At 44.2% G+C, this 23,959-nt stretch overlaps 1 protein-coding gene across 8 annotated transcripts in view; it reads left to right on the forward strand.

Annotated features, from left to right (window-relative positions):
• Positions 1–23,959, forward strand: part of NR1I3 (nuclear receptor subfamily 1 group I member 3) — an 858,363-nt gene that overhangs the window by 669,697 nt on the left and 164,707 nt on the right. For all 8 annotated transcript variants that reach the window (XM_085638659.1, XM_085638656.1, XM_085638661.1 and 5 more), the window contains one exon: positions 1,079–1,184. In XM_085638659.1, coding sequence (XP_085494785.1) covers positions 1,079–1,184 — 106 coding nt within the window. The remainder of the gene's footprint in view (positions 1–1,078; positions 1,185–23,959) is intronic.

Here is a 23,959-nt window from a genome sequence, read left to right on the forward strand (position 1 = left end):
CTAAAACTCGTCCTCCTCGTTTGAATGAAAAACGACGAGGAGGACGAGTTTCAGGCGGACCGCTGCATTTTATCAGCACAAACCAAAGAGACGAGGTGGAGTATTTGGAATCCCCCCGACTTTTTTAAGAAAGAGAAATCCGGTTGTCTTTGAGAGCATCGAGCATACAATAAACGCGTAAGCAAGGTGCTAATTTCTGGCAATTCTGTGGACGGGCCTATTTTAAAATATTGAATACAACAAATGAACTGGTGTGGGACCCACACACACAAAAAATATTTATACGCAAGCAACTAACTGTGGGCAAAAAGAAGAAATTATTGGGAAGAAGAAATATATGCGACAATACAATAGTTGAATGCCTCCCTCCCATAACAAAGGACAATAACAGAGAAAAATGAATCTACAGTCTTGATAAAGATGGAATGAAAAGCTAAACCATCGAAACGCGTTGACGCATATTGATTTACATAATCTTAGGGTTAATTCGATCCTTTATTTGCAAAACGAAGAGTGCAACTGGGCCGGGTTTTTAATACCCCACATGATATGTTATACCCAAAGACAGAGTGTATTGTCTAGAAACTTCTTTTTCTCTTGTGTTTACATTGTGACTTACGTCCTGTATAAAATTGTGATCATTGTATAAATATAGTTAGGACCACGGTTCCATAGAAAAAGCATTTTTTGGTTTGCAGATAACTTTGGCACTGTTTGATGAATATTCATGAAACCTTCCAAAAAATGGTTAATTTACCTCAGCTCCTTCCTGGAAAGTTTTGGGATGATCCGCCAAGTGGGGGCCGAGAAAAAAGGGGGTTACAAAATGTGTTTTTCCCATGCAATTTTCCAGAAGAAAATTTGGTACTGCTACAGCCAAAACTGCTGAACTCAGTCACACCAAATTTGTCAGAAGGCTGGGTCCAGAGAGCATGTTTTTTGTGAATTATTGTAAATCCATTAAACAGTTTTTGAGAAATGAAGGTTCAAAATTTGTGTAATGTTATTCTAGATATAGGCACTAGGCAGTAAGCTTGGCTTGGTCATGTGTTCAGCAATGTATTATTTGATTTTCTAGACCGGCCTGGGGTTTTACACAGAGACGTGATTGACCAGATTCATGAAAAGATGGCTCTCACTCTACAATGCTACATTCAGCAAAGTCACCCGGGTCCGGAGGGCAGGTAAGGAATGGCAATGTCACAGCCATGAAAATGGACTGTGTGACAATCACACTGTGCTATTGATTGGACGGATAGACTTGAGAAATAAAGAAGACTGCCTGCTAGAGGCAATGTTATTTCAGGAACTTACAAGAGGGCAAAGAGAAAATGTAATAATGAGACACTATTTGTATGTATATAAGTAGAGGGTTTACATGGCCACTAGCAAGGCTAATCGTCAGGAGACCGGTGGTGCACAAAACAGGTTATCAACAATAGACACAGAAAAGTAGACGACTGGCCACTGGAAGGAATGTTTAGGAATTTTCAAGAGATTCAAGACGATGAATACAAAATAGAATTATGAAACACTACGTCTAGGTTAATAGGTAGAGGGTTAATATGTCTTCTAGGAAGACGAATGGTCAGGAGCCCCAAAGTGCACAAACCAGGTTATCAACAATCGAACTAGGAGTCAGGCACAACATAATCCCTGGTAATATAGAACAAGAATGGCCCTGAGTTATTGCCAGTGGTTGAGACTAATCCAATCGTTCCATCCATCACTTTTCTGTATACTTTAGTGTGTCACCCTAAGTGGGACCGGTAGCCCCAGATGTGGCCTCATGCACACTGTCACTGGAACTAAACTATACCTGGCTGATGAGCCCTAACTAGAGAGAAAACGGTCCTGGGTTGCTTGTTTTCTGGTTCTGGGAGGATCTGGCCTCAAATTTCAGGCTGGAGTGTTCCCACTGGAGCATGGTCAAAACTGATTTGCATATGACTGGGTCCAAAATGAGGTGGCATTGTGTTCAAAATATTAATGGACTGGGTTGCAGCCTGAGTGATTTCCAGTGGCTGAGATTAATTCAGAATCCTATCACTTTTGTGTATACTTCCATGCAGCTAGAGAGCATAGCAGGGTGGGTGACTGTGTGAAACTAACAGCAGCAACACTGTCCCTGATTATAGAGCGAAGCACTGGGGTTGACTGCACTGAGCTATCAGCAGCATTGCCACCTTTGGTATGAAAGCACAGTACTGGGACTGGAAGCGTACAGCTAGGATCATCAGTTGCAACACCCAAATCCCAATATTGTGCTGCTAACCCTATCAGCCTCCACCCCCTGAGGTTGTGGTCTGCTGCTTTGCCTTCTTATCACAATTCAGATAACCATATACTTAAGAAAATCAATTCATTAAAATGTCATGGGTCGCAGAAGTAATATGTGTCTCTTGACCCCAATGAAATTATATGCTGACCCCTTGTGCCTGTAGGGTGGCTCAGCAAGTTAAACACTCCCATCTCCCAAATGCAGTAAATGAAGGCAAAGAGCTTGAATCTTGGTAAGACCGACTCAACCTTCCATCCTCGTGGCGCCGGTAAATTTAGTGCCAATAAACAGGTTCACAGTAACATCTGCTACGTGCATCCTTTCAAAACTGTAGAAATGGAGATAGAAATGAAGTTATTATTGTCATGCAGTGGCAGGGGGTTGCTTCCTAACCTCTGAAGACAGTCGTCACAGTGGTACCAAAAAGAAAGTTGGGTGTAGAAGTGCTACCCCCTGGCTGCCCCTAATTGACAACAGTTCTTATGATGTAAGCTTATAATATTTTATATTAAATGAATGAAGTCTTGCTATTTTAATATCTTGTTCTATGTTCCAGACACAACAATTAGGAAAAGTGTTTAATATTTCCCATTTTTCTTCGCCCACAAAGGAGGCTTGTTGTACTTCAAATTAAACTTGGATTCTTCTTCCTATATTCTTATCAAAATATCAGTTAAAACATTTTCAGCATGAGATTAACTGCTTTGTACCTTACACATTACTCCCAGCTCACTCACAATAATCTCACATGAGATAATCATTCATTTATCGACTTTAAATTCTGTCTTGGTTTATGGTAAATGACAACGTGGCTGACACCCCGCCCACATCCACAGACCACACATGAAATCTCTGCATCATCTTGGACTCCTCGCTCACCATGAACCCCCAGATCAACGCCGTCTCATCATCCTGCTTCCACACACTACACCTGCTACGAAAGATCTTCAAGTGGATCCCCACCGAGTCCAGAAAGACGGTCACCCACGCACTCGTCATCAGCAGACTCAACTACGGCGAACGCACTCTAGGCCAGCATCACCCAGAAACTCCTCAAACTGCAGAGCATCCAAACGCCTCTGCCAGACTCATCCTCAATACCCCCGCCGCAGTCACATCACCAGCCACCTGAGATACCTCCACTGGCTCCCAGTCAACAAAAGAATCACCTTCAAGCTCTTCACACAAGCCTACAAAGCCCTACACGACGTGGGACCTGCATACTTCAACCACTGCCTCGCATTCCATGCACCCTCTAGAGACCTAAGCTCCGCCTAACTGGCCGTAGCTGCCATCCCAAGTACCCGCAAGACCCTGGCTGGGGAAAGATTCTTCTCCTACCTTGCAGCAAAGACCTGGAACACCATGCCTCTCCACCTAAGGCAATCACCGTCACTGCCCCGATTCAGGAAGGACCTCAAGACCTGGCTCTTCGACTGAACCACAGGCCCTGCAACAGATCAGCTGCCCCCCAGTTCCTTGAGACCCTTACGGATAGAAGTCACTTGATTGATTAATTGACATACATATTTGAAGCTAGGGAGGAAGGAAGGTGTTCAGTATAATCTGTTTAGCCTCACTTGAAGGTGAAGTGGACCAGCATTCAGCATTTACAAAGGCGTGTTCTCCGCTCAGTAATGTACAAGATCATGTGGCGCGTTGTGCTGTAGTCTGCAGTACTGGGCCCTTGGTCTGTGGTTCTATAGGTTATAGACCGGCATTTGTATGAATGAACGGTAGTTGTGGCCTGAGCTCGCACACAGGAGAGTCCTGATGGCTTTCTTACACCTGTTGATACAGTCCTATGTAGAATCGTGGATGCTGGGTATAGAATGGTAAACTCTCCGCCAATATCTCTATAATCTATACATACATACTGGGGTTATTAGGGGAATATGAAATAAATATTTTGTACAAACCTTTTCCTCCCCACCCTCCCTTATTCCAGTCGTTATAGCATGAATCATTCCGCCTGCCTGAGACAGACTAGCCAATAAACATTACTGAGAAAAAGTACATTTTCTCCTCTTTGTTACTAACCTTGTCCTCTCTTTCTTTTTTACTATTTGCCATTCCCCCCCCCCCTTCCTTGCAACTCCTCCTTTCCTCCCCTGAGCATCACCTTTACAGGCCACTCTGCTCTCCAGCCCACAGTATCGGCAGGTTCAGCTCCACACCCATGCCCAGTCCTTGTTCTGTCTACAGACCCCTCCCCAGCCCGTGCACCCTTTACATTCTCCCCGTCATCATTAACTGCACTGTTCGCTCCTTAATTACCCCCTCTCAAAATGTCTCCGCCCTCACCCAGGTTCCTTCTTCGTCTTCTGCCGCGTCATCTTCGTGCTGTTCCGTCCTTTACTCCACCCCTAGTTGTGTCTACACCATGGGTACATCTCTAGAGGCTGGCTCCTGTTCTTCTGCTGTTTTATTTTCCAGATGTTTGTGTTTGCATGATTAATTATACGGGACCTGCATCAACGTTTAATGATTCTTTTCAGGCCGTCTATGTCCCGTGGGCGGGAAGGAGGGTGCGATTTACTCATCTCTTATCGTAATTGTTGTTTTCTGCCGCTTCCTTTTGTTCCCCACCTACGCCTTTCAGTCCTCCCACTTGGAGCTGCCACGTTGTTTGTCGCTCTTTCCAAGGTCTGATACATGCAGAGGTGGTGGGGACCTGCAGTGCAGTTCAGTGCAGAGCTGCGGGGCCAGTGAAAAGGGAACTGGCCACAGCTCGCCTCATAATGTGACTCCAAGGGCTGGAAATGTTCGCACACGAATGCGGAAGCCCGGCCAGCAGCCTTCCTCCCTTCACTCCAGAAGGCAGTCTTCCATTAGGAGAGCTGCAGAGGGCTGCACCAGAAGTCTTGGACGTCAGTCCATGAAGGGATTGTCTGCCCACTACCAGCATTGCATTACATGTGGTCATTGTCATTGGTGTCTTTTAAAGGGGGGGAATTCAGTGATGTGTGATTCTGGGGCCCTCCTACGCCTGTCCGAAGCTTCATAGGGCCCGGGTCACCCAATTAATGCAGCGCCTTTCTCTGGTTTTCCTGCCTCTGGGCATGCACCCGTTCCACAATGGAAATATAATCCAGGAAAACATTTACAAGCTGCTCCAGCATTTTGCAGCAGCTAGCAGAGGCTGGCCTTATCCCTTGGTTTCAATACTGTATAACACAACAGCAGACCAGGCTCGCGTGGGCACATTTTGTGAAGGAAAGTGTGACTGTGAATAGTGGGGGATGGGGGGGGGGGACTGTGTCAAAAAGCATCAGCTGCCCCTCCCACGTGATGACCCTTGGCATCATGCAAAATTGGGAATCTGCATATGGCCTGACGTCACAGACAAGTGGAATCATAGACACATTCATAAAATGACAACACTTGATCTTTCATCCTCCTTGTTATCACTGAAGCAAATTTACTAGAAGTACATTCCCTTAGTTTGTCATCATTGAAATAAATAATTCCTAATCAAGAGAAATATCTGTATGGTGTTGCTCTATTGAGTGGATGGACATTGCATGCAGTGTGCTGGATTGTAAAGTGACCCCAGGCTCGAGTCTTTGGGTTGACACATGGAAAGTGGGTTTCCTATTGGAAGCCAAACGGGCCGCGATTGCAACCAGTAGTTTGGTCACTTATCAGCACTCCTGTGACTGCCAAGAGAGGTCTACACAGAGAGTATACTGTCATGAAAGAGGCAGATCTCAGTTTGGAGAAATATACAAGCAGAGGATGCCCATCTAATCATCCCATGCTGCCTACCTCTCTTTCGGGTTAATTCCAAAATGTGCAAACAATATTTTGGAGAAACTGACAATTTTCGTAAGAAATGCACTGAGCTCCATATAAAATTCCAGGTTTTCTGTGAAAATAAAGTCGCATCAAAATTGTGTATAATTCCTGAATGACTTGGTAATTTATTATTATACTTTTTTCCTAAGAAAAGGTTTTAAAAAGCTCATAGGAAACGTTAAAAAATGTTTTTTAGTAGTATCCTTTTTTCTGTATCTTTCTTGAAAGCATATTTTCTATGTCCACCAAGGTGGCAGCCTGTTTGCTATGTTCACCATGGTGGCAGCCTGTTTTCTATGTCCAACATGGCAGCCTGTTTTCTTTGTACACCATGGCAGCCTGTTTTCTATGTCCACCATGGCAGCCTGTTTTCTATGTCTGTCATGGTGGCAGCCTGTTTTCTTTGTCCACTATGGCAGCCTGTTTCTATGGCCACCATGGCAGCCTGTTTTCTACGGCCACCATGGCAGCCTGTTTTCTACGGCCACCATGGCAGCCTGTTTTCTTTGTCCACCATGGCAGCCTGTTTTCTATGTCCTCCATGGCAGCCTGTTTTCTATGTCTGTCATGGTGGCAGCCTGTTTTCTTTGTCCACTATGGCAGCCTGTTTCTATGGCCACAATGGCAGCCTGTTTTCTACGGCCACCATGGCAGCCTGTTTTCTATGTCCACCGTAGCAGCCTGTTTTCTATATCCACCAAGGCAGCCTGTTTTCTATGTCCACCAAGGCAGCCTGTTTTCTATATCCACCAGGGCAGCCTGTTTTCTATATCCGAAGTAAAAAAAGAGGAGGAGATACCCTTAAATCCAATCTGGGACAGGGTCAATACCAACTAAAACAAGCATTGGCATAGCCAATAGGTCTCGCTTTTGGGACCTTATAAGTATTTAGTTATGCAGCACAATATCCTTGGTGCAACAACATCAACTGTTGCATGGCTAAACACTTATAAGGTCCCAAAGGCGAGATCTATTGGCTATGCCAATGCTTGTTGATATATTGAGGCTCCTTTCTAGCCATTTCTGTTTTTAGCTTGTTCATCTTAACCCCTTGCCTGCTCATGACGGAACCACTCCATCATGAGCCACAGGCGCCATGTGCTCATGACGGAGTGGTTCCGTCATGCTGCGGCCGCTGCGGCCGCTCCGCCCACGCGGCACTGATTCCCCGCCTGTGCGGGCGAACAATGCAAGTGGGCGGAGTCGTGACGGAACCACTCCGTCATGAGCACAGTGCGCCCGTGGCTCATGACGGAGTGGTTCCGTCACAAGCATGGCGGCGCCGCGCACACCCCGAACCCCCCCAGCGCCGCGGCGGAATTCGTGCCGCGGCGAAGGGGTTAAATACTTCACAATATTACCGGAGACTAACAGCCTTTACAGTAGTTGAGATATTTCTACGATATATATGTAGCACTGAAGGAGGACAACTGCGATTCTTTTTTTTATGTGGTCTACAAATGGAAATCTGGGTGAGCACGAGGCAACCACAGGTTACACAACTCAAACCAATGCAGTTGGGGAGGGGGGGGGGGGCGGATAACTGTCTGAAAGCACATATTTTGCATGGATACTAAAGGCAACTGAGGCTGAAATACAAGAGCACAGATCAATAGTGAAGATTCCCAAGTATTGCTAGTTGCCGGACAAAATCAAGACAAAGCCATGAATTCTCTAGCAGTGCCCAGGACTCCACAATATATGAGATACTTCCACCCCGTGTTTTTTTTTTAAACCCTTTACTCACAAAGAAAACCATTGCCATGCATCAGTCCACCCACATATCACCTTCAACTCGAAGCTCACATCTGAAGTACCCTGCCCCCACCCTAGGATCCACTAAACTTATCCCACACTCACGTAAACCCTTCCCACACTTACACAGCGCTTTAAAAACTAGATAGTTCATGCACTTGGCTTTAAGTTTACATACTTCTCTCTGTAGTGTACTGTTCTGTGCAAAGGTAAGACGTTGAAGGTGAAATGGTTCATGTGACGTTCAGCTCAATAAAATAAAAATAAACAGAACTTAACAAAATGTTGACCGTATCAAGGGCAGTTTAATTTACTCAACTATTAATAGCAGAAACCGAATTATGCAAAAATGCGGAGTCTTAAAGGTGAGAAAACATGCTAGTAGAGGGACCAAATAAATTAAAGGTTTAACAAGCAATGAGACACTTTTCCTGCTGTCCTCAAATACATGACTGGTGGCATCAACTGTGATCGACAGTCAGACAGGCAACAGGCAACATGAATGTCTTAGAAGTGAGAGAACTACAAAAACTGGGTAAAATTCATCATGTCTTTTCTTTTAAAAAAAAGTAGTGTCGATTTGGAATACACATTTAAATATATATATAATCAAGGCAGACCTACTAAAAATCTCTGGTAGCGTCAAAAGTTGAAAGCACTAATTATTAATTAGGTTCCTGCGTAAAACGGCTTTACGCCAAGTCGGGGTATTTTTAACCAGCATTTGTGATTGGAACCTATTCAACTCTCCGATAGGGGCCATTGTTACAGACGATGCAAAAGAACCAATAAAAACAAACATTTCACGTTACCTGTGAAGCTGCTGTTCATTTCAGGGACGTTATCATCGTTGTTTTCTGGGTGCACAATGCCAGCATTTTGCATGTCATTGTAAGACTTGGATCGCCTTGGAGTTGTCTGCTTGGAGTCGGACTAAAGGTTTCGCAAAGCATCACAGGAAATCACAATTGATTGGCCTGTAATTATGCAGCGGATGTGGGTCTCTTGCTGCTGTTTTTTTAAAGTGTTCAGAAGAGGAAACCTTTGCCAGTCGTCATGCTGCGCTAACTCGAAAACACTCGCCACTTCTGTTGCTTTTCAGCGGGTCAGCTAGGGAGTGAACCAGTGCTGTGGGAATGGGTGTTGTAGAGTTTCTAAAAAGAGGATGATTATATTTTTTTCTCAACCTTTTACTTTATTAAATAAATAAAGTGCATATTTTGAAAACAGCCATAGCACCAGACTGCAATGTAAACAAGCCGGGGAGTTGTGTGCGCGCGCACGTGACGCGGCCGTCAAAGTGAAAGGGATCGCGATCGCAGGCTGGAAGGGTGCCCGCGCGCGTTGCATTTAATGAGCCATGAAGGAAGCGCACGCCCGCGCACATGCACGCAAGCTGTAGGCCACAGTGGTAGCATTTTCTGAAGCCCTTACTAAAAGTCTTGCTTGAGCTAGCGCATGCGCTAGCTCAAGCGAGACCTAAAACACAAAGGGTCCCTATTCAATACATTCAATTAAGAAATTCCCATACAACATTGGTGCTTAAAGGGAATAACTGATCATGCTAATACAATACAGAACAATATTATTGAGTCAAAGCAACAGAGAACTAGTAATACACTTGTTAAAAACATGTACAGTTTATTCCAAAATCAACAGGAATTTAAAAACATTTCATATTATAATACATATTAAAATACATATACATTATTACGAGAAAACAGAAAAGTCGACGCTGCGTTTCAGTGGATGAATGATCGTTCACCTTCTTCAGGACAGTTTTCTAAACGTTTTGAATGCAGCTAGTATTGCACTTTACTAGACTTGCCAATGAAGCAATTTACTTTCACATTCGGGGATTTGACGATGTCCCACTAGTAAAGACCTTTAATTTAGGTACCAGATTGTTGGGTATGTTCGTTTGCGCAACCGTTCAGTGCTAAATGAGATCTATCGGAAAGAAATCTTTTTAAAATGTATATTTCTGTAGCTGGCAGTTGCTGAGTCAAGATCTGATGTATCACGTGTATCCTGACCCGGAAGCTGTTCGTTGCGTGCAAGGAGGCCGTCGTTATTTTAAAAGGTTTTTAATCTACTAGATGCATGCTCATCAAGGCAAAGGCACAAGGTTTCTAAACCATTAGATGCACGTTGATCATGGCTACTACAGAAGTCCCAAATGGAATAAATATCGGTTTAGACCCTGAAAACCGTAAACAATACATCAGATCTTGACTCAGCAACTGCGAGCTAGAGAAATATAAATTTTAAAAAGATTTCTCTCCGATAGATCTCATTTAGCACTGAACGGTGGCACGAACGAACATACCCAACAATCTGGTACCTAAATTAAAGGTCTTTACTAGTGGGACATCGTCAAATCCCCGAATGTGAAAGTTAATTGCATCATTGGCAAGTCTAGTAAAGTGCAATACTAGCTGCATTCAAAACGTTTAGAAAACTGTCCTGAAGAAGGTGAACGATCATTCATCCACCGAAACGCAGCGTCAACTTTTCTGTTTTCTCGTAATAATGTATATGTATTTTAATATGTATTTTAATATGAAATGTTTTTAAATTCCTGTTGATTTTGGAATAAACTGTACATATTTTTAACAAGTGTATTACTGGTTCTCTGTTGCTTTGACTCAATAATATTGTTCTGTATTGTATTAGCATGATCAATTATTCCCTTTAAGCACCAATGTTGTATTGGAATTTCTTAATTGAATGTGTTGAATAGGGGCCCTTTTTGTTTTTTAGTTTATTTTCTATATCCACCAGGGCAGCCTGTTTTCTATGTCCACCATGGTGGCAGCCTGTTTTCTATATCCACCAGGGCAGCCTGTTTTCTATTTCCACTGCATTTTATAGAAGAAAAGGAAGCAGAAAACAAGGGCACAGGAAATCGTGTTGAATAGCTAAGCAAGATCAGGGTGAGGTGTTGAGAAAATAGACACCATGACAGTGATAGAGGTGCAAAGAGGGGGGAATGGGAAAAAAAGAGGTGGGGACGGAGGATGCACCGGATGTTTTTTAGTGATTGAGGGTGAAAAAGAGGAGGGCGAGTGGTCACAAAAGTGCGAATGAGCAGAGGGAACAGTCACAAGTAAGAAGAGGGGATTTCAGAGGGGCAGATGTGGGCAACCCAACTATGTGTTTAAACAAGTTATGATGCTTTTAACGTTTTGGACTACAGCGCCTCCTTACTGTATTTATTTTAAGGGGCACATACAGGCGTACCTTTACTTAGGTCAGATCCCATGCTGCATGTATTCTTCCCTTTCTTTGCTTCTCTTTCCAAAGGCAAGGAAAAAAGGATTGTAATTTTATGCAATATTCCACACACACAACACTAAGAGAATGATCTCCAAGTATTTGAGATTACTAGAGTCTGAACTTGATTTCAAGGGCATTTTTAATTAAAAAACACACATATTTTTACTTACCAACACAGGTTTAACTTCAACAAATTGGCCTTTCAGAACTCCTAATAACAATAGACCAATGGGGCCCAAAAATAGGCTCTTTCCCTTGCCAAGACTATGGAAACTGCGAGCCATCATTTTAGTTGAGTCAGCACCCCATCCCCAAAATGGGAAAAAGATTAAACCATTCCTTAAAGCCATTTGTAACAATAGAAATTATGTGCATTTGCTAATATGCCCCGCCTCGTACAGTAGAAGAGACCCAGACAGAGAGAGATCAAAGTGCTCATTAAAGTACAAAATAGTAATGTACGGATGGGCAATCCCAAGTCTTTGATGTCAGACCTCTTCAAGAAAGCCAGACATAACATCAACCAAATGTGATACCAGGATCTTGAAATAATAAAAAGCAATCGTGAGGTAAAAGAACAAGTATTTGTTACAAAGAGAAGCTGTATGGATCAAACAAGCATTGGCAAAACCAGTAGGTCTAACCTTTGGGACTTTTTAAGTTTGCCAGTTATTTTTAGCGGGGCTGTGCAACATGACTAAAGTCTAAACAAAACACGGGACTATGATGCGTCCACCCTCCTCATTTGTTGTGTGCACCTACAACATGATGCAGACCCTTTTTAAAAAAAATCAGTCTGAGTTGGATCTGTAAATGAAAATAGCGAAAAGTAGTGTGAATTTTTTTTTTCTTTTTTTGAGGCACGTGTAGGTGGGGTAGCAAAATTGAGGGCATTTGTGGGGAAGGAACTAAAACAAGGGAGCGCAGCGACATGAGGCAGAAGTAACATCGAGGTTTGGGTGGGAAGGAATATGGAGGGTGGGGCAAAGAGAAGCATACTGGCTACAGAGAGGAATTTGGGTCTGTTAGGTCACATAACAATGGATGAGAAGCAGACTAGTGTGAGCATGACACAGAGGAGGCAAAAAAGAAAGAGCAGCACAGAGCATGGGCCACATGAAGGAGACAGCTGGAAAACACATGCACTATTGTGGAATGCCTATCACAAAAAAAGAAGTAGGCTTTCAAACTGAGCCATGGAAGGACTCAATAAATGCGTCCATGTTCCATGGGAGGGACAAACACAGGAAGAGTTAGTAAAGTCCACAGAAATTGACAAATAAGAGGCAAGCAAATGAGAGTGACAAAAAAATAGCCAATTTCATGAAGTAAGCGGACTCTAAGCCCACTAAAGGCAGTCAATAGGTCTTTTTGCCAACAGACAGCTTGGGCAGTCTGGTAGGCAAGACCTAAAAATATCTACAGCTTGATATCAAAGGATCTCAATGATCAGTTAGAAACAGCACGCTTTTATAACTACTTTACTTTGTCAAAGTTTGCTGGTTTCCGTAGTTGTTTATTTTTTTAACTCTCTTCTTATAACCAGAATTGTTTATTATTCCATGTTACCAATGATGAACCTTCAACATTATTGAATAGGAATATTCCACCTTTTTTACATTGTGGCACTGACCCTTTCCCTTTTATTCGTCTGGCAGTGTTATAAACACCAATCTTTAAAAAAAACTCTACGGGTCACCCATCTTTCAACTACTTCATGAATACCTGTTCCAACATTTTCCACAAAATTGAGGAAGGACTTCTTGCTCTTTTACCTATTATTAGCATAGTCATTGCCTACGTATTAGAACCATAAATGTGGGACTCTCGTGAATTTCCGTCTCTGTGTACTTTTATAGATGATAATGTTTCTCTACATCTGGGCCTATTTCTGTGATATCACCATCATGACAGGATCGAGATCGATTGGGTTGCATGGTCCTCCCGTTCCAATAAGCAGTCACAGCTAGTGTCGGGGCAAAGTGGCGGGCGGGGGAAGGTGGGGGAGAAAACAATTGCAAAAAAAAAGAACTTACTTGAATGCCCGCCGCATCGCTGCTCTTCCGGCTCCACTGCAGCACAGGCTCCCAAACGCCCCTGCGGCCAATCCTAAAACTGCTCTTATGGCAGCATGAGAGCAGAATCAGTATTGGCCTGAGCGCCCTCGATTTTCCGCTCCCAGAGAGACTGGGAGCCTGTGCCTGCTGTCTCCAACCAGGCTACACAGCTCGGGTTGGAGACAGCTCAGTGCGCATATCGGTTTGGCCGTCCTGAGACTGCAGGCTAAACCCACATGCGCACTGACAGCAGTGCACCTACCATTCTTCCTCCATGACGATCATGGATTTGGCCCCACCCCAAGACTCGGCCATGAAAGAAAAATAAAATGATAATAAGCCTGCTTTATTATAGTTTTATTTTTCACGTTTTGTAGGTGCTGCTGCTGGCATGGGCGGGCGACGCTCCTGTGCCGGAGCATAGGAGCTGCCACTGCCAATGAGGTGCTGAAGTTTTATCACATTTAGATCATTTGTCAGTTGTATGGTGCTAACGAAATAGCTTATTCAATAGTTAAGAGAAACACATCATGAACCCCTGTCTGTTTCGTTGCTTGACATCTGACTACCTGCTTGATAAGATGTTGAATGAATGCTGTCGCTATAAAAAAGAAGGTCTTTCGATCAACAGTAGCATGTTCACACATGTGCTTTTTTGAAGGACTTGAAACTTATTCTTGGGGCTTGTCTTTCTGAATTTGTTTTTAGCTGTATGAAATTTAATATCTAGGATTCTTCTTGAGACTGACCATGTTTGAAAGTTATTGCACGGTTCACCGTTCGAGATTCTCCAATCTTAAGTTCAACATCTACCATTCATCCTCAGATTTGTTATTGAGTACATTTTTACACTTTTAACGGATAATCTTGAGATCATTTTTTCAATTAGCAAAATACATTTATGTTCCTTTTAAAGAACTGTTGAACTTTTGATTTAATTGGGTTTGTTGTTGTGTTATTACTTGCCTAGAATGCCCAGATAATTAAATGAATACATTTTCATCGGGGAGCGCCATGAGCCTGAAAAGCATCCAGCAACAAGGGGATATAAATATTTTGATTAAATTACTTGTAATATTTTATTGTTGTGACTCCAAATTAATAATAATTTCTGGAAAACTATAATTTAATCATAATACAATAGCCTGGTAGTCGTATCACCTCAGTTTATAAATTTGAATACCCATAAGTAATCCACAAGAGTACACTACTGAAGTGCCTATCTGAGGTTTGCTGCACCTGGGGGTTTGGCTGAATCCAAAAGGTTTGCACTTGATTCAATGTAGACTGATAAAAAAAAAAAAAAACCTTGAACGTCACTGAAAAACAATGGTTAAATTAATGTTATAGTTGAGTTAGGTTCTAAGACCTTAACTATGTTAAAAAAAACTAAAATTAATTGAAAAAAAAACCAAAGGTTATAGTGATGTTATAGTTAGGGTTTGAATGACACACAAGCAAATGTTTAAAAAACAAAAACCAATAATAACCACTAAAATTCACCAGTTGTAGTTTGTTTAAAGAAAAAAAGTATAACTTAAAGAATGTGTGGTTCACAGTGTGGCGGTGAAAGAAATAAAATATAAATGTGTACTGGCGTATGTTCAGAACTGTGCCACCTTGGCGTACTCCCACTTTAGGCATTTTGCACCTTTTTTCTGTGGTGCTATTTACTAACAGTTTACAGAGGAAGCAGTGGCTCCTCTGTAGATTTGGGTATCTCCCTCTTTTCACAGGAAACATTTTTTGCTTGGAACTTTAGCTCCACCTAATGAATCTGTACAACACGTCCTAAAAATGTATTCCATTTTATTTCAAACTTTTAACATTCCGTTCAGGTTTGTCATTGGTTGGTGCGAGATTTATGCAGGTAGTCCAAAACTTGTTTTTCCGATGCTAATCCCATGCTGAAGCTGTTGCTACTTTGGCCTATCAGGTCTCAAGAAAACCGCTGAGAAATATATAAATAGAATTGGTACAAAAATTGTGATAATATAGCTCTTCGTTAGATAAAAATCTTATTTGATAGGCGGTTTATGTTCTTTACCGTGCTGTATGTCACTTTGCTCATGTCATTAGTTCTATCAAACATTCCGCGCGATTATCTTTTCCAAACTTTGATATTAAGTGAATACTTCATGTCAGCACCTCAATTACACAATTATTATTCATTACTCTGTCTAGCGACTGTCATTTGTCTCTTTATATTTAAGCAACTCTTTGTCAGTGGTACAGTACAATTTAATATGCTTGGATTTGTAATGCCTTCTATCTCATTAACAATTTTGTTCGGTTTAAAAGGATGTATGGCACTTATTCTTCAATATATACCTAATGCATTTATATATTTATGTGCTTCTTCCCAGTACTAAATCATTGCTAAACATCATATCAAAATCAAATTAAATGACTGCGGCAAGGATTTAAGGAAGATCTCAGTCCAGGTTTACCAAATAATTCTGACACTTTTGCATACATTAATGAATGATGTTTGAGTTGTGCATGCATTCAATAGGTTAACTTCTTGGAATTTCAAACTATCAAACTGAGAAAGTGCCATTCATTTAGAAGCCTTAACTCATAAATTCAATTAAGACAGTCTTGCCAAGAAAATTGACTGTGAACATATCCCGGATGGCTTAAACCGGATGGTGCAGCTATTTGTAAGCCAACATGTGGATTAGTGATCTGATCACTAATATATGTGTTTAATGACTATAGGATGTTGTTGGATTGTTACAGGCAAATATGGACTACGGGGGCGTGTATTGGTGCTGCTCCAGGGATGGTTATATAGAACACTAGTTGACCTGCAGTTTTCAGATTTGTGTCATTGGCATGGAGCCACGTGCAAGAAGCCAGTCAGATAAGTGGGGGCTCATTCTATTCTTCAGGGGTGTTGTGGTTCAGAGTTAGTGATGCTCCTTAAAATGCGCATCTTGGCCAAAACCTCCCCATGTGTTATGAAAGATCCAACTCCAAGTGGGAGCTCAGTTATTTAATAATGATTGGATACCCGCCTCCATAGTGGTAAGCCCAGCCAGTTCCCATCCTAATTGTTGCATTACTACTTTATCCAGGTATCTGGGCGAGTAGCAAGGCAAGTGAAATATTGGGTGCATAGGATATAACACCTCTCGCGCTTTGCAACATCCATCAGTGTCACTCTTACGCCATTTGTGTGCGGCAGGCTCTGGCGATTTGTGACCTAGACAGTTGTAGGACCCCCCAAGCTAATCAATCAATCAGTCAAGATTGAGAGGGAGGATGCATCCTAATGGCTAGAGCAGTCTACCTCGGAGCTGGGGAACCAGGTTCGAGTCTCGGCAGGGACGCACAATCTCCTCGTGCCTAACAAAATAAAATGAATGTGTCCATCTCTAACTCAACTGGTGCTCATGTAAACCACTCTGATACCTTCAGGTCTGGTTTGTATCAATCAATCAAGTAGTGTTTGTAGAGCGTGGCTAATCACCTGAGGGGGTATTGAGGCACCAAGCTGCAGGTATCAGTAAAAAAGCCAGGTCTTGAGTCCCTTCCTGAAGTGGGTCAGCAAGGGTGCAATGCTGAGGTGTGGGGGGAGGGCGTTTCAGGGTTTGGCGGTGAGGTGGGAGAAGGAGCAACCTCCGGAGCGACAGAGGTGGATGCGTGGTATCTGTGCAAAGTGTGCAGTTAGAGAATCCTGGGAGGTCGGTGGAAATGCAGGAGGTGGTTCATGTAGGCGGGTCCTTGGTCATGGATAGCCTTGTAAGCGTGGGTCAGAAGCTTGAATTGGCATCTCTTCTTGAAGGGGAGCCAGTGGAGCACCTTCAGGTGCAGGGTGATATGGGTCCTCTTGGGCAGGTTGAGGATCAGTCTGGCGGCTGCGTTCTGGATTGTCTGGAGTCTATGCATGAGTTCTGTGGTGGTGCCTTCAAAGAGTGCATTGCCGTAGTCCAGTCGGCTGCTTTTGAGGGTCCGCCTCACCATTTTCCTGGTGTTGATGGGAGAGCCTCCTGAAAATTTTGCTGAGCATGCTGAGCTTGTAGAAAAAGGCTGAGGAGATAGCGTTAATCTGAAGTTTCATGGAAAGTTCGCTGTCCAAGATGATGCTGAGGTGGCAGGTGTGGTCATTTGGCGTGGGATGGGTCTGAGCTCCACCAGACACCAGGAGTCTTTCCACAGGGCGGTGTGTCTGTCGAAGATCTGAACTTAAGTTTTATCCATGTTGCGCTTCAAGCAGTTGTCCTTCATCCAGGCTGAAACTTTCTTATTACATTTTTTAGAATTTGGTGTTTGTCGTGGTGGGATACGCTGTGAGCAAGAGAACAAGCTGGGTATCGATGATGTTGTGTGATCTGACGATGTCTGCGAGTGGTGTCATGCAGATGTTTAAGAGGGTTGGGCTGAGGAATGAGCCTTGGGGTTCACCGCAAATTTGATTGTGAGGTGAAGGAAAGGAGGCAAACTCTCTGGGTGTGCCCGTGAGAAAGGATGCCATCCATCTGAGCGCATCATCTGTGATTCCAATCTGGTCTATTCAATTGATGAGTGTGTGGTAGGAGATGGTGTCGAAAGCTGCAGAGAGGTCAAGCAGGATCAGGGCTGCTGATTCTCCTCTGTCGAGTAGGGCACGGATATTGCTTATTGTGGCGATTAGGGCTGTCTCGGTACTGTGTTTGCCTTTAAAACCAGCAGATGTAGGTGAAAGGTCCTTCTGTGGAGTGAGGTGAAGCGAGGCAGCAGCTGTTGTTGTGTTCGGGGTCCAGTGCATGGAGGTCTGTTGCGGAGTATCTGTGGAAGTACAGAGAACAGTGTTCCTGGTACTGGGTGCGGTCCAGGTGCATATAGGTGCAGAGGGGCTTGCTTTTGGTGTGCCAGGGGCACATCCGTTGCACATGGCCACGCAGTGGCCTCCATAAGTAGTCCTGGGAGATGAGAGGGTCTGGCAGGGAGGCGGGAGGACGGCAAGCGGGAAATGGGAAATGGGTGGGGTCGGGAAAAGCAGCGGGCAGTGAGCACGGCACACAGAGGTGGGAAGAAGATACAATGTGGGAAAAAATTATACTAAATTAAACAACAGGTCTCAAGGCTAAAACTTAAACAACAGGGTTCGCAAGACTAAATAACTAAATTAAACTAAACAGGACGAACAGAAGTACAAAAGGAAATACCTTCTTGCTTGGTAGCTGGACTGTGGGACTGAACTGGCGGCCTCGGGCTGCGAGCGATGCAGCAGACTTCAGGAGCTGGGCAGAGGGGGAGTGGAGCAGAGATCAGGGCTCATAGGCTACTCTGTGGAGCTGTGCAGCAGCCTCCAAGAGTAGTCCTAGGAGGAGCTGTCAGGGAGGCGGGAGGGCAGTGAGCGTAAAATCGACTTAAGTGGGAAAAGCTGCGGGCAGTGGCCACAGTACACAGAGGAGGGTAGAAAATACAACTTGGAAACAAATTATACTAAATTAAACAACAGGGCTCACAGGCGGAAAAGGAAACAACAGGGCTCACTAGACTAAATTAAACTAAACAGGGCTAACAGAAGTACAATAGAGAATAACTACTTGCTTAGTAGCCAGACTCCGGGACAGAACTGGCGTCTTCGGGGCTGTGAGCGATGCAGAAGAATCGAGGAGCTGGGCAGTGGGGGAGCGGTGCAGAGACAAGGGGTCAAAGGCTACTACCCAAGCTAACTGTGTTGTTCTAGACTTTCATGTGCCTTTCTTAAGATCATTTACATTTCGTGTTGCCATCCAGTATTAAAGCCATTGAGCTTGGCTGCTAAATACCATAATTCAAAATCAGGGACCCCTCGACCTTCCACTGTACCTGCACTTTAAGTTGTCTTGAGGCACTCTAATACAGTTGCCATTCCACTTCAGGTCCAATAAAAAGCTGGCCAATTCTTTAAAGTACCTCTTTGGCAGAATGCATGGTTGGTTTGTATAATAAAGGAGGTGAGGTAACAATATAATTTTTGACAGCTCTAGCCAGCCAGCTGTCCTGAGTGGGAGGGAGAGTCAGAACGTCACTTTAGATTGGCGTGACCTCACCGTTCTTCCAGTACTACTGGCTATTATATCATTTCCTTGCAGTAGACTGCTACCCTAAAATACTTAGAAGCAGAGGTTTGCTACTTTTGGGAGAATAGTCATGGATCTGTCCCATATCGAGGGGGGTCCTAAGTCTTAATGAGTATATACTAGTCTTGCCCAGATTCGCCACCAGCCCAGGCAAGGTGCCATAAGCTTCTAGTTCTCTGATGAATACACCAAAGTGGTTCTGTGCCCCAACATATGTAATAGTAGATCATCGGCATATAGTGAAACATTATCACACGTTTCACAGTTTGAGATTCCTCAATCTGTACCAGCCATTTGGAGTTGTGCAGCAAACTGTTCAAAAGCTAATGTGAATAAGAGGGGACAGATGGGGCAGCCTTATTTGGTTCCTAGACCAAGTCACAAATCCAGAGCACTATAACACAATTGTATTTCTGGTTTGCCAATGTTGCAGATCCAATGTTTTTATTTTCAAAGCATCCCAAGTTTGTTGACGCACAGGCCAATTTCAATCGAAAAACAGCCGACACATGTTTCGTCGAAGTATGACTTTTTCAAGGCTGTCTGTAATTAGAAACCAAGCAAACCAAATTCTAGACGCGTCTTGTGGCGAAATCCAAACGTCCTTGGAGCCCCATGGGCTAGGTATAAAAAAGCGTATTGGTCTTCTCTCTCTATGACCTATAGTTGGGATTTCTCTAAGCAGTCAGTGTTGCCGTCTAGGTAAAGGTCAAGTCGTTTGATTGGTAGAATCCCCTGAATTCTGTTATTTCCGAAATCGGAGTGTATTGATAAAGCTAGCAGAGTATAGTCGCTGCGCACACCAATAAGTAAACGCTTAGTTTCCAAGGGGTAGAGTAGGCCCATTGTTAAGGCAGATGTCCATGGTGGCTTCAGCTTTCTCTCCAAGCGTATACGTGATTCACAGATATACCTGATATTTTTCCAAGATCAGTCAGCTCATGTTTACTTGCGCTGTTGTGAAGGTACAAAGGACCTTGATCCCTTTAGGGAAGGCACTGCCAAGACTAAAGCAGTCCCTCACTTTATGTAGGTATTTCCAGCTGAGAGAGTTGAATGCTTTTTCCATGCCAATCATTAATAAAGCTGCATTGAACCATGCCTTTGGAGCTATCTCAAATATCTTAAACAGTCGCCTTATGTTTTACGATGTATTGTGGCCCGGGATTAAGTCACTTTGGTCAACATGGATAGTGTGTGGCGTGTGCCGTAGTAAGCTATTTGCTAGAATTTTCACCAGTATTTTATAATCAATGTGCAATATGGAATAGAGATAGTATGCTAATAATTCTTTTGGGGATTTACCTGGTCTAAAGAGGACAACGACCAAGGCCACACTGGTTATGTGGAGAAGGATCACATGTTCAATAGCCACACTGTAAAGTATGACCAGCTTGGGCACTATTTGGTCTGTGAAGGATTCGTAAAATTCTAGAGGCAGTCCATCTGCTCTAGGAATCTTCCCTCCTGTCAGCAATGATATTGTGCCTTTCACTTCCTGCAAAGAAAACAGTTTCCCCAACGTGCTTTTGTCTTGGAGCGGTAGTCTGGGCAATGGAATATCATTCAAGAAGTCACCTACAGCAAAGTCTGTCCCATTGTCCCTGTTGCATATCATTGCTTATAATAACCCAGAAAAACTTTGGTAATACCTTTTTGGTATTATTGAAGAGTCCGATCAAAGTCTACCATATTAGTGATCCTGAGTCTATCTGAATTAGCTATCCAGGCTAGATAGCAGTCTCCTGTAACAGGCAAGAAGGGCTTCTGATACAAACTAGCCAAACATGGACATCGTGAACTGTCAAATAGGAATATTTCTACTAAATTTGGTGCTTGTGACCACAGACATCCCTGTAAGTCTAATGTGTCAACCGGTCCCTGAGGTCCTTGGAAGCTGCATGCAGAGGTGCATTAGGGAGGGGTAGTGGGACCTATCCAAATGTATATCTAATAACCCATTAAAATATCTTCCTATAAGTGAAATTTTTTATCAGCGGGGAAAGACATCAGTAGAAGTACACTTGCCCTACGTTCAGAGCATTAATGCTACACAACAACCGGAGTCTACCATCAAGCCTGCCCTGTACAAATACATATCTTAGTGTTTATGATTTGGTTACAGATTTCGAATGGGATCCTGGGCCTTGTCCAGATAAGTGTCCCTCTGGTATATGATTAAGAACTTGTGGACACAACGTGTCCCCTCCATTTACTATGTTGTTTTTATCCTTTTCTATTTACCAGATAAGTTTATTGAAACATGGCAATATGTATCTCTATGCATTGTAAATGTGATTGTACCTTATACCGCTTGTCTATTGTGTACATCCCTCGGACATTCCATGTTAAAATCTTATACGTATTTAACGCCATCTTGTATCAGATTGGGAGGTACATGGGTCTCCAGAAGGGGCTTCTATCCACATCAAGAACCCAATAATTAATCTATGGATTCTATGGTTTAAGGGGCTGATTTGATTATTTGCAGACTGAGTAATTACCGCTGCCATGGACAAGTACTTTACTCCCACCATCATGAGGCTACTCCACCTGCCGTATTTATGGATGTCCGTTCCCCCTGAAGACAGCTATAGCATTGTCAGGAACCACCATCACAGCGGTTTTGGGAAATGCATTGTAAGTTTGATGGAAGGTTCCGTCAATATGATGGAATCATCCTTTAACCCCTTGTACGCGCAGGACGGCTCCTGGCCGTCATGCATCACGGTGGGCGTGTGCGTACGACGGCCGGGGGCTGTCGTAATCCCGCCCACCGTTTATTTCTCCCGCACAGCGCGGGAAATAAACCCGCACCCAAGGGGTTAAACATATTTTCTCTTTTCAAAATGAAAATCCAAAAGCGGGAATTTATTTTTGAAAATACATAGAACAGTGACCCCCTCACCTATGAAGCTGTGATGGTGGGGCGTGGCCCCGTGCGTAGAACAATGAGGGACACTAGTCCGGATCAAGAGCTATAGTCTTTCTTTTAATGGTCACGCTACAGTACAAGTTTGAATAGCTGTTTCTCTCTCCTGTTCTTTAACCAAAGTCTTCTGTTTCTCCTTCTCCGGGGGTTCTTACTCCGATGGGACGGCTCCGGCGGTCATGAAAGGAAGAGAAAGACCACTCTTAGACTCACTGTTCTCTGGGTCAAAAGTGAGGGGGTGGGGAAAGGGAGTGAGGAGTCACCGGGGTCCGCCACCAACAAAGCTAACGTTGGCCGTAGGGAGGCAATAAGTGTGTCATACGCCGTCAATCAGCCCCAAAGACCCACCCCGTGACCTCCCTGCTAACGATAACCTGCCTACTTCCCTCCCCGTGGTGAAATAAAGCCCAGGATCCGACCCCGTACCTTTCCCAGCCACGCTCCTCCCGTGGGCACGTGGCAGGGCGAGACGCTGTGTCGTTGGCCTCCAGGCCCTCCGTCCCTCTCGTTGCTGAGGTTCCCGTCTCCTCCGCTTCCGTTCTTCCTCCGTCCGCTTCCTCGCTCTCCGTCTCTTTCTCCACTCGCTCTCCGGCTTCCTCTCCTCCGTGGGCTTGCGCGCCGTTCCCTTCGCAAACTTCCTCCTTACGTGGACTACTCACACCGGATTGGTGCGCCGTGGGTGACGTCAGGAGGGGCGTGTCAGCCTCCGAGGCAAGCCAGGCCGTATTAAAGGGGCCACGCGCGTCCTGCAGAGGGGGTGGAAAGGCATAGTCACTGAGGGTCCTTTCCGTTCCCTCCTCCTCTCCTGCGACTATGCGACACATCCCTCCCCCTGGATTTTCCCGATCGGGGGAAATCGGGTATCGGGAGAGAAAGTCGGCATTTCCCTGGTCCATCCCTTTCCGATGCCGCACTTCAAAGCAATAGGGCTGTAAGGCCAAGAACCATCGGAGGATGCGCTCATTGTGACCCTTATTTCTCTGGAGCCAAGTGAGAGGGGCATGGTCCGTAAAGAGAGTGAAGGGCCTACCCTCCAGATAGTAACGCAACTTGTCCACCCCCCACCGAACAGCCAAACACTCCTTCTCCACAGTGGAATAAGCTTGTTCACGGGGAAACAACTTTCGGCTGATGTATAGGATGGGGCGTTCGCATCCCTCAGCGTCCTCCTGGGAGAGTACGGCCCCAATTCCAACCCCGGAGGTCTCAGTCTGGAAGATAAAGGGTTTCTGGAAGTCAGGGGTCACCAAGATCGGGGATGAGGAGAGGGCATTTTTGAGGGACTGAAAAGCAGTAGCTTCCTGGTCGGTGGGTGCCCGTAAACGGGGAGAGGTATGAGACTTACGGAGGAGATCCGTAAGGGGCCCAGCCAGGTTTGCGAATTGTGAGATAAACCTCCTATAGTACCCAACCAGTCCCAGAAATGCCCGGAGTTCTCTTTTGGTTTTTGGGTATGGTAAGGCCTGAACGGCTGCCACTTTTTGTTTTTGGGGTTCTATGTTTCCGTCCCCGAGGAGATACCCCAGATATTTCACCTGTTTAAAAGCCACTCTGGATTTCTTCGCATTTATATGAAGCCCAGCCTTGCCTATACTCTCAAGAATATTGGTCAGATGTTGAAGGTGCTCGGTCCAGGTTTTACTGAAGACCACTATGTCATCCAGGTAGGCGGATGCATAGGGGAGATGTGAGGAAAGTAGGGTATCCATGGCCCGTTGAAAAGTGGCCAGAGCCCCGTGCAGCCCAAAAGGCAGTACGGTGAATTGGTAATGACCAGACGGAGTGGAGAAGGCTGTTTTCT

This window comes from Triturus cristatus, chromosome 12 (genome assembly GCF_964204655.1).
Source record: "Triturus cristatus chromosome 12, aTriCri1.1, whole genome shotgun sequence".
Classification (NCBI taxonomy): domain Eukaryota; kingdom Metazoa; phylum Chordata; class Amphibia; order Caudata; family Salamandridae; genus Triturus; species Triturus cristatus.